Consider the following 10783-nt stretch of genomic DNA (forward strand, 5'->3'; position numbering starts at 1 on the left):
CGTTGCCAACCTCGCCTGGTCCCCGTGCCGTTGGCACATAAAAGCACCATCCGCTCGTGTCCGTTGCCAGCCTCGCCTGGCCCCCGTGCTGGTAGCACGTAAAAGCACCATCCGTTCGTGTCCATTGCCAGCCTTGCCTGGTCCCCGTGCCGGTAGCACGTAAAAGCACCATCCGTTCATGTCCATTGCCAGCCTCGCCTGGCCCCCGTGCCGGTAGCACGTAAAAGCACCATCCGTTCAAGTCCGTTGCCAGCCTCGCCTGGCCCCCGTGCCGGTAGCACGTAAAAACACCATCCGTTCGTGGCCGTTTGCCAGCTCTGTCTGGCACCTGTGCAGGTGGCACGTAAAAAGCACCCACTACACTCACGGAGTGGTTGGCGTTAGGAAGGGCATCCAGCCGTAGAAACACTGCCAAATCTGACTGGGCCTGATGAAGCCTTCCGGCTTCACAGGCCCCAGTTAAACCATCCAACCCATGCTAGCATGGAAAACGGACGCTAAATGATGATGATGCTGATGATGATTATTATTATTATTATTAAGGCATCAAGTTGGTAGAACTGTTTGAGTATCGATAGGTCAATAAAATAATCTCCAGTCAAGTACTGGAGTCATTGTAATTGATTTGTTCCCTCCCCTCAAAATTATGGCAGTGAACTGGCAGAGTCATTAGCACACCAGACAAAATTTTTAGTGGCATTTCACCTATATTATGTTCCTGAGTTCAAATTTCACCAATATCAGCTTAGCGTTTCTTCCTTTTGAGGTTGATGAAACTAGTACCAGTTGAACACTGGGGTTGAGGTAATTGACTTACCCTCTCCTCCAAACTTGTGCCAAAATTTGAAGCCATTATTATTTTAGGCTCAAGGCTCCAGTATATGACTGGTATTTTATCGATCTCAAAAAGATGAGGGGCAAATTTGGTCAGAGCAGAATCATTAGGCGAAGGAGTGGCTGTGTGGTAAACAGCTTGCTTACCAACCACATGGTTCCGGGTTCATTCCCACTGTGCGGCACCTTGGGCAAGTGTCTTCTACTATAGCCTCGGGCTGACCAAAGCCTTGTGAGTGGATTTGGTAGATGGAAACTGAAAGAAGCCAGTCATATGTATATATATATATGTACGTGTGGGTATATGTTTGTGTGTCTGTGTTTGTACCCCCCAACATCGCTTGACAACTGATGGTGATGTGTTTACATCCCCGTAACTTAGCGGTTCAACAAAAGAGACCGATAGAATAAGTACTAGGCTTCCAGAGAATAAGTCCTGGGGTTGATTTGCTTGACTAAAGGTGGTGCTCCAGCATGGCCGTAGTCAAACTTATTTTATTGACCTATCGATACTCAACTGAAACAAGTAAAAGAGAGTAAAGAGAGTGCCTTGTGGTATTTAGATTCTACCCCAGTCAAATACTGGTATTGGTACCATTGACTTTAGTATCTGACTGGTACTTTGTATTAACCCTGGAAGGATGCAAGGCGAAATTGACCCTGGCTGGATTTGAACCCAAAAGAAATACTGCAAAACATTATTTTTCAGTACCCTAACCATTCCACTCACTAACTGTCCCTAAAATGAGTCCAATGAGGCGGAAAAAAAAAAAACTCTATAATATAGTAATGTTATAACATCTATCCTTATTTATCACAGGTATTTGGTTTAGTTAAGAATCACCCAAAAGAGTGTTAAATGAGTCAGTGATGGATGACTAATAGAGAATGACAAAAAAAAAGTTTTGTTCTAAGACACCCCCCCCATACACACACACGTTGCTCCTCTAATTTACTCAAACAATACCTCCAAACAGTTTTTTAACGTACATAATGATATTTTATGTCTGGAAAAATATCATATACTATAAAAGGCAGTTTAGGGTAAAATAAAATATCATAACAAGCAGAATCTTTGACTGATTGCTGACTCATGTCATCACAGATTAATCTATGATAAGCGTAGCATGATTCACAATTGAGTCTTATCCAGGATCAGTGATGAAAGAATCAGTAATAAATGAAGATAGATGTATACATTAGTATAAAACGACATCTCTAGGCGCTGGCCTTTCACCTGACAAAGCTATAACAAAAGATATAATCCAAACTGATTAAGCAGTAAAATGCACAGGAAATTTGATTTTCAGAAGAAAAAGGAAGTCTTATCAACCTGTTGCTTTCAGTTTGTTAGCACTCTACAAATGATTTTAGTATAAAGGATTGGCAAAATTGTTACAGAGGAGGAAAAATATCTTGCAGTATTTGTTCAGGCTTCTTACTTTCTGAGTTCAAATCATGCCGGGGTCAGTTTGGCTTTTCATTTTTTTTTAGAGTTGATGAAATAAAGAACCAGTCACGTACTAGAGTTGATGGTATTGACTAAATTTGCGAGCTTTGTGCATAAATCCACGCGATAATTATTTTTTATCCCTCCCCCCACCACCACCACCACTGGTTCAGCCATCGCATGGTTAGCCATACTGATACATCACCTTCAAAAGTTCCAGTTGATCATACCGATATCAGAACATTTTTATCGATGTTTTTCTTGACTGGCACGAAGGGACACAACTCAACACAAAAGGGCACTGTTTTGACTAACCTACATATATTCTTTTCTACTCGAGGCACTCACTAGGCCCGAAATTTTGGGGGAGGGAGCCAGTCGATTAGATCGACCCAGAACGCAACTGGTACCTAATTTATCGTCCCCGCAAGGATGAAAGGCAAACTCGACCTCGGCGGAATTTGAACTCAGAACGTAAAGACAGACGAACTACCGCTAAGCATTTCGCCCGGCGGGCTAATGTTTCTGCCAGTTCGCCGCCTTGAACAGTATACATATATTACTACGGTCTTCTGCAGAGTTTCCTTCTACCAAATTTCATGCGCAAGTCATTTACAATCTAAGGTTATATAGCAGAAGATACTTACATAAGGTGTCACACAGCCATGCAAGTGCCAATCAAACCACCATCTCCTTGCTATTTATTTATTTTCTTTAACAGATAGATGACTCGATATTTAAGGAGTGACTATTGAGTCAACAATCACATGATCAATGTATTTGAATAGTATTCTACTTCACTTTAGTCAAGTGTCAACTTGTTGGGAAATGTAGTAAATTGATATAGTAGCACGACTAACAAAAGTTTATAGTTTGTGTGTTACTTTCAACACGGCATTATGTCTATATAAAGCTCTTAACTCTTAATGGCTTAGTACAAAGATCTACTATGTAAATGTTCTGTAGATTGGTGAAAGGAATGAGAGTATTATGTAGCTGATGATAAGGCAGCAAGCTGGCAGAATCGTTACCATGCTGAGCAAAATTCTTAGTGACATTTTCATCCGTTATGTTCTGAGTTCAAATTCTGTTAAGTCCTGGAGTTGATGTAATCATTTTACCCACTCCCCAGAATTTGCTGACCTTGTGCCAAAATTTGAAACCAGTATCATGTAACTGATGATTCTGTAATTTTATAACGCTGCACACAAATCTTCTCATGGACCAAATATGTGATGGAGTAACTTTTTGTAGATCATGTCTTTCAAAACTAAAAAATCTCCAGCATATCACAATAGTAATCATGACAGATAAAGAGGTAAACAAGCTTAGCTTTATATCTGGCATTACTCTGTGACTGTGGAATGAGTTTGGTATACCTTCTCTCTCACTCTTTTCTCTACTATAAAAAGAAAAAAAGTAATCGATCATCTTCCTCTTTCCTGTCCCCAGTAGTGATAGACAAGATGGAGAGAATAGGCAGCAGGTAAGTAAGCTACTGGTTAGGGTAAATTAGTGAGAAAATTTTTGCCAATCAACTTGATGACCTTTTTTGGGTGGGGAGGTAGGGATCTAGGATGTTTGTAAATAGCAGAAGATTTGTCCCAGATCATCTATAATGTATGCTAACCAGAGCTTTGTAAAATAATTTTTTTCTCATTCTTACTAGTAATAAACAAAGAAAAATGGAAATTGAAATTTCATAATTGAAAATATTTCACAATGTCATCTTACTGGCATGTGAAAAAACATTCGAGCGAGGTCATTGCCAGTGCTGCTGGACTGGCTCCTGTGCAGGTGGCATGTAAAAAACACCATTTGAGCGTGGCTGTTGCCAGTACCGCCTGACTGGCCCTCGTGCTGGTGGCATGTAAAAGCGCCCACTACACTCTCGGAGTGGTTGGTGTTAGTAAGGGCATCCAGCTGTAGAAACTGCCAGATCAAGATTGGAGCCTGGTGCAGCCATCTGGTTCGCCAGTCCTCAGTCAAATTGTCCAACCCATGCTAGCATGGAAAGCAGACGTTAAACAATGATGATGACTGTGGTCGAGAAGTTGATTTTGCTGTCATTTATTGCCTGTGACAAAGATACTCTGAAATGTTGGTGATCAGATCTCTGATCAAAGTTGGTTGAGTTATGAACATCAATTCATCCTTTTCTTGTGCTATATTCAACATACCCCACCAGATAGTAGTATGCAATTTGAGATTTGGCTGCTATTTCTAGCAGATCGAGTAATTCATACAAGCCTCTTCATTGACTTGACTACATTTACATAGATACTGCATGTAGTATGGTTCACCCTTATGGAATTAAGTTCAATTTCTCCTGTACAGAGAGTCATGGAATTGGACTCAATCAAATCAAGAAGCTATTATTTCTAAGCAGTAAAATTTTTGCATTTTTATGTAAGCCTGTTCAATAAATACAATATTTTATAATACAGTTCTATATTTAAGAGACGAGGAATTATGTACATTATTTGTCCTCATCTTGTTTGTTGTTAACACGTTTCAGCTGATACACCCAGGTTCAAAATTTCCCCAAGACACCTGATGAAGGCTGGAGGGTATATCAGCTGAAACATTGTGTTAACAACAAACAAGACAAGGACAAATATCTGTTGAATGTAAATAATGTAATTTTTATGTCATTTAATGTTATTTTACATGTTGCATTCATTTAAATTGTATACTCAAACAATGCTTTAATCTTAGAAAGGAAAAGTAATTCAGTTTATTTCTTTGAAAATGATAATTTGTTAAGGTTTAGCTTTTAATATTTTAATTTTAACTTTGATGTGTTTTATTATAAACAAGATATTCCTGATTTTGTTATACAGTATATTTCTTTCATAAAAATGAAAAACAAAAAAAGTCTCCTAATCTTGTAAGTTTTCTCTAATGCTTAAGTGCAGCTAACTTCAAACCAACAACAGCATAGCTATAACCTTTAAATCCAAACTTTAATAGGTTAGCATGCTACAATGTAGCCTGACAACTGGCCATATATATATATCATCATCGTTTAATGTCTGTTTTCCGTGCTAGCACGGGTTGGATGGTTCGACTGGGGTCTGGGAAGCTAGGAGGCTGCACCAGGCTCAGGTCTGATCTGGCAGTGTTTCTATATATATATATATATATATAGTGAGCTTTCAATGAATATAGAAATATATTAGTCAAATTACTAATAGATGTTGCAGTTGAACTCAAAGGTTTTGTATACCAACTTCACAGTCCTGCTCCTGGTGGTAAAAACCCCTGCAATTGACCATTGGTAGGTTTCTCTGTTATTTACTTTAATCTGTGGAAAACAGACAATAGATTTCTTTCTATGCTATGACCTTAATATTTCACATTTCCTATAATATTAATAAAAATTCTATAATGGTATTTAAATATATATTTTATGAAAGGATTTTCAAGTTTGTTATGTCCAGGATGCAGAGGTTATAGCCAGACAATTTAGATACATTAACTATTTCTGATGGGATTGATGGACTAACTTTCATTACAAAATAATGTAAAATCCATCCAAGAATATTTTGCATAGGCAGCTAAGACTGGATAGTAATTCAATAACATAGTAGTTCATCTAGTTGTAAATAGGTCCCATGGTTATAAACTGCTCACTATTGTAAGCAGTTGGAACACTGTACCTTTAATAATGAATTTGCTCTGCTGAGTTTTAAATTTTCATATCAGCTTGAAGCAATGAGAACTCTCAGACTAACAACTCCTGACCTTTTAGGATTTGGGTCACATAGTTTAGGGTTGTTAGCCCTTATTAAGCAGACCTATAATTAACCCTTTCATTAACATATTTCTGTTAAAATATGCTGCCTTTGTTTAAATTAATAATGAATACAATGAAAACTTTAGTAAAATAATTTATTATTAAATTGGTGTTTGGAATATAAATTAACATGAAATTTTGATGGAAGATTTAAACTTAGGTCACTTTCAACCAATAAGTTTGTATTGTGAACAAGGATTGGTCTCAAAAGGGTTGACTGAGAAACATCTTTTTCCTAAGCATAGCATCTCCTAGGCTATGCTTTTTTTTTTTATAAAGATAGAATGTTGAGCAACCTCATACAGAGTTGCTGAACTTGAGTAATCATTAAAGACATTATAGGTAGAAATCACTTGCTATATCATTGTTTATGCATCAATATACTGTTTCCGTACCATGTTTTCTTATCTATAGATTTTGAAATTTCATGAAAACTTGTTTTATTTCTTTTACAGTAACTTAATGACGAAAGAAGATTTCTCAAAACTTGGTTTCAAAAAAAATATTTCCGAAATTTCTTCTGAGAGAAAAGAATAATCATGACTGACAAAATTTGGGCTGGGAAGCTGTTGTATATATATTATAGCAAATTATTTTAAGCCAGATTAGAACAAAACTTTTTGTATTTTACAAATAAACTCAAAATCCTGAAACTTGTTCATTATTTTTGTTATGTCTTGAATGAATTTCGCCTATCTTCTACATGTTTTAGTTGAACAAATCGACTAGAGCACTTGTTTTTTGGAGCATAGTACTTATTCTATCAGACTCTTTTGCTGAACCACTAAGTTATGGGAACATAAACACACCCACACTAGTTGTGAAGTAGTAGACAGACACACAGATGTATAGGCTGGCTTTTTTCAGTTTCCATCTACCAAATCCATTCACAAGGCTTTGGTCAGCCCAAAGCTATAATAGAAGATACTTGCCCAATGGGGCTGAACCTGAAACCACGTGGTTGAGAAGCAAGGTTCTTACCACACAGCCACACCAGTGCCTATGAAATATTTATCTTTAAAAAAATTTCATCTATCTCTTCCCACTTCTATAAATTAATTCCAAGCAGAACAATGTCCAGTTGTTTAAACCCTCTTAGCCTGAAGAATAAAGATAATTCAATTAATTTAATGTGGTTAACAATCAGTTTCAATGATTGTGTATGAGAAGGAATTCCAAAGGAAGACAGCAATATGGTTACAAGTACTGCAGAAGTATTTAGCTAGGTGCAGGCATGACTATATGGCAAGAAGTTTGCCTCCTAACCAACATGGTTTTGGATTCAGTTCCAGTGTATAGCATGTGACTAACTATAGCCACAAGCCAACCAAAGCTTGATGAGTGAATCTCGTATATGGAAACTGAAAGGCTGCTGCTGTGTATATATCCATGTTACTGTCTCCTTGCCTTGATATCACAATAGTTGTAAATGAGTGTCAGTCATGCTTTCCATTTTCTGTCTTTCATGAAAACATTACCTAACTTGGAAACAGGTGAGGGTTTGTAACAGGAAGAGCTGCTGGCTGTAGAAAATCCATCTCAACAAAGCCTATCTGACCTATGCAACCATGGAAGAGTGGAAATTAAAATGATGATAAACCCCTCTGTTTAGTATTCATTAACTTGGAGAAAGCCTTGGACATGGTTCCATGCTCTGTTAACTAGTAATTGCTTTGGAAATCAGGGTAATATGAAAAACTTGTGAAGGTCATGCCAGTCATTTATGGGTGCAGTTAGCAACAAATTTAGCATGCGGGTAGGTCTGTTAGGGCTCAGTCCCCTCCTGTTTATTTGTAGCCTTCCATTCCATAGGAACAGAGTTTAAGACATGCTCTCATATGAACTCTTGTATTCTTATAGTTGAATAAGTAGATTTAGAGAAGAAATTCCAAGTCTGGAAGCAAAACCTAGAATCAAGAGGCCTCAAAGTAAACTAAGGTTTTATAAGTAGATACAGCACCAATGTGTGGAACCTTGAGCAAGCATCCTCTACCATATGGGTCCAGACTGATCAAAACCTTGAGTGGATTTGGTTAACAGAAACTGAAAGCCCATCATATTATTGTCTCCTTACCTTGACATTTTGTGTGAAAACATTTGATTATGGGGAAATGTTACTTTACTTGGAAGCAAGAGTATTTGAATGCAGAAAATCCACTTTAGCAAATTTTATCCAACCTATGTGCACATAGAAAAGTAGATGTTAAGATGATGAAAGAGTGAAGACAACTACCATTACATATATATATATGGGAATGCTCATTAACCCTTTCGTTACTGTATTTATTTTGAGATGCTCTGTGTTTCTTTCAATAACTTTAAATATAACAAAAGATTTAGTAAAATAACTTAGTTATCATTCAGCTAGTATTAGGAACATTAATTGTGACTAAGGTTTGGTGGAAGATTTTAATTAAAAACTTATGAAAACAAGACATTTGTAGTACAGAGCCAGAGCCGGTTTGGTAACAAAAGGGTTAAACAGAAGAGAAGTAGGAAGAAATTCAAGAGGTAGTGCACTCAACATAAACTATAGATACATGCAAGATGTGGAATCACAGAGAAGGTAGAATTTGTATGTGGCAGATGAACAGTAATAAAACATGAAAATTCCATCAAATACAAAAAGGTTGACCATAAGTACTTGATACCTTTTGTTACCTAGGTAATCTAATTGGCAGTGGAGGTAAATATACAGAAAGCATAGGTGTTAGTAACTCCATCATCGAGTGTTTGTGGGGAGAAATATAAAGTTGTAGTTCCTCTGTCCTCTAATCATTGTCTACAGACTCGCAACGTTACCTGCTTCAAATATATAAACGTTAATAAAAAGGGAGGTAATTCTGAAGGTTTTTTGGATTAAATAGAAAACTAAGGATTACTTAACTATTAGATTTTATAAAATGGGGAAGGTTTTTTTTTTTTTTTTTTTTTTTTACTTAACATATTTTCTGAACACTATATACAAAAAGTTCTTTAGTTTTTAGTGAGATGTATCTTTCATAACTGCAACTTTTCTATCCTTGCATGGATCAGATTTACTATAGCTGTATGCCCTTTCTGTCACCTGTTTCCAAGCAAAGTAATACTTCTCCATAACTTGCAATTTCAACAAAAGATAGAAAATGAACAAAACACTTGTATAAAACTATCATGAAAGATTAAAAGAAAGGACAGAAAGCAGACTTATAAAAAGGCAGACAGGCACTCCAGGAGCAGTGTTAGTAAATTTCTTGAAGGATGAGGTTTCTTGATAGCTAACAAATGACATGGGTTGTTTATTTCATGTTTTGACAATTCCCTTTGTGAAAAAGATTCTGGAGATCATGGATGCTGTGCTCCTTTTTGATTTTGTAACTATGCCCACAAAGTGGTAGTGGTAAAAAGATACAAATGCATGTAAAGTATATGCATTAAAATTTTTTAATTCATATTTTCTATTTTCCTTGTTTCTAAATTAATAAAAAAAGAAAAAAGAGACAAAAATATACAATTTCTTAGAACAAGTATTTTATTTACAGATATAGCCATTTTTCTTCCTTTTTTTTTTTTTTTTTTTCAGAATCAAAACATTTTAGGCTACATTATGGTTTTATTATAAAAATAGAAATATTAGGGAGAGAGAGAGAGAGAAAATAGAATATAAATTTAGCTCTGGGAGCATGACAAGATTTAAGAGCAAGATAAGATTGTCGTATGTGGCAAGAAAATAAAAGTGTACGTATTTATAATTTGATATTTTGCATATTAAAAATATTTAAAGTGGAAGTCGAACATTCAGTTAACTTAACGTGTCTTGAAACTTAACTACCAATTTAATAGAGAGACAGCCAACAAGTGATTCTGAGAAACTTGCATTTTTTAGGCAAGTCAATTTGCTTGTACACATTTTAATTTGTTACTGAGAGATGTGTGTACACACATACATATACAGTACTGAAACAAAAAGCTACAAAAAAAAACCAAAAAAACATTTATCTGCTATAGAAGTTCATATGTACAAATCTAAGGTGGGGAAAAAAAAATTTTAAAAAGCTCTTCTAACATATGTACAAATATTCTGAGCACTTTTACCAGTTATTTAAGTTACTACTGCACACCTAATATACAGATATAACAATAATATACTGTATTCACTTGTCTTTTGATTTTTGGACTACTTTAAGTTAGAGTTTACTTAAGAAAAACAGCATACATTCTTTTTCAAATCTTTAAAAACCTAATTAAAAAGTAGTGTTATTTCTGTATGTGGTGCTATTTAATGATAACTGGTTTTCAGTTTATAAACCTTAGAAGGTTTATTACATTTGCTTGAAAGTTTCAGTGAAATTTAAGAGAAAGGAAAGGAAGGTGTACTTCCCAATAGTATCTTGTGTAATTTGTAAAACAAAACTTAGTGAGAAATATTTATAATTATTTTTACAAGTTTCAGTCATCGAAATTAAATTCTACAAAAATATATAGAAATCCTAACTTATTTCTTATCTTGAATCTCAACTTTCAGACAACATTAAGAATGCACAATGGAAGTTTATAGACACCACAGAACAAAAAGTGGTTTGGTTTAAATAAGAGCAGAATAATCACACTAAATGCAAAATAAAAATTAATTTACAGAAATTTTTAAGCATCACATATTCATAATTTGAAAATTAGTTTGTCTGCAATATTTTTCAAATGAGGTAACTGCAGATGCATTC

The 10783-nt window shown here is 35.6% G+C and overlaps 2 protein-coding genes across 3 annotated transcripts in view; one reads left to right on the plus strand and one right to left on the minus strand.

The window, feature by feature from the left end:
• Positions 1-3078, minus strand: part of LOC115232654 — a 26585-nt gene extending 23507 nt beyond the window's left edge. Inside the window, exon 1 of one of the 2 annotated variants that reach the window (XM_029802664.2) lies at positions 2932-3078. The gene's annotated coding sequence lies outside the window, so the exon portion shown is untranslated. The remainder of the gene's footprint in view (positions 1-2931) is intronic. The other variant, XM_029802665.2, reaches the window with a different exon arrangement.
• Positions 1-6744, plus strand: part of LOC115232655 (cytochrome c oxidase assembly protein COX19) — an 18678-nt gene extending 11934 nt beyond the window's left edge. The window contains exon 3 of the mRNA XM_029802671.2: positions 6539-6744. Within this exon, the coding sequence (XP_029658531.1) occupies positions 6539-6620 (82 nt within the window). The 3' untranslated portion in view covers positions 6621-6744. The remainder of the gene's footprint in view (positions 1-6538) is intronic.
• Positions 6745-10783: the final 4039 nt, after the last annotated feature.

Source organism: Octopus sinensis, linkage group LG2, assembly GCF_006345805.1.
Source record: "Octopus sinensis linkage group LG2, ASM634580v1, whole genome shotgun sequence".
Lineage (NCBI taxonomy): Eukaryota > Metazoa > Mollusca > Cephalopoda > Octopoda > Octopodidae > Octopus > Octopus sinensis.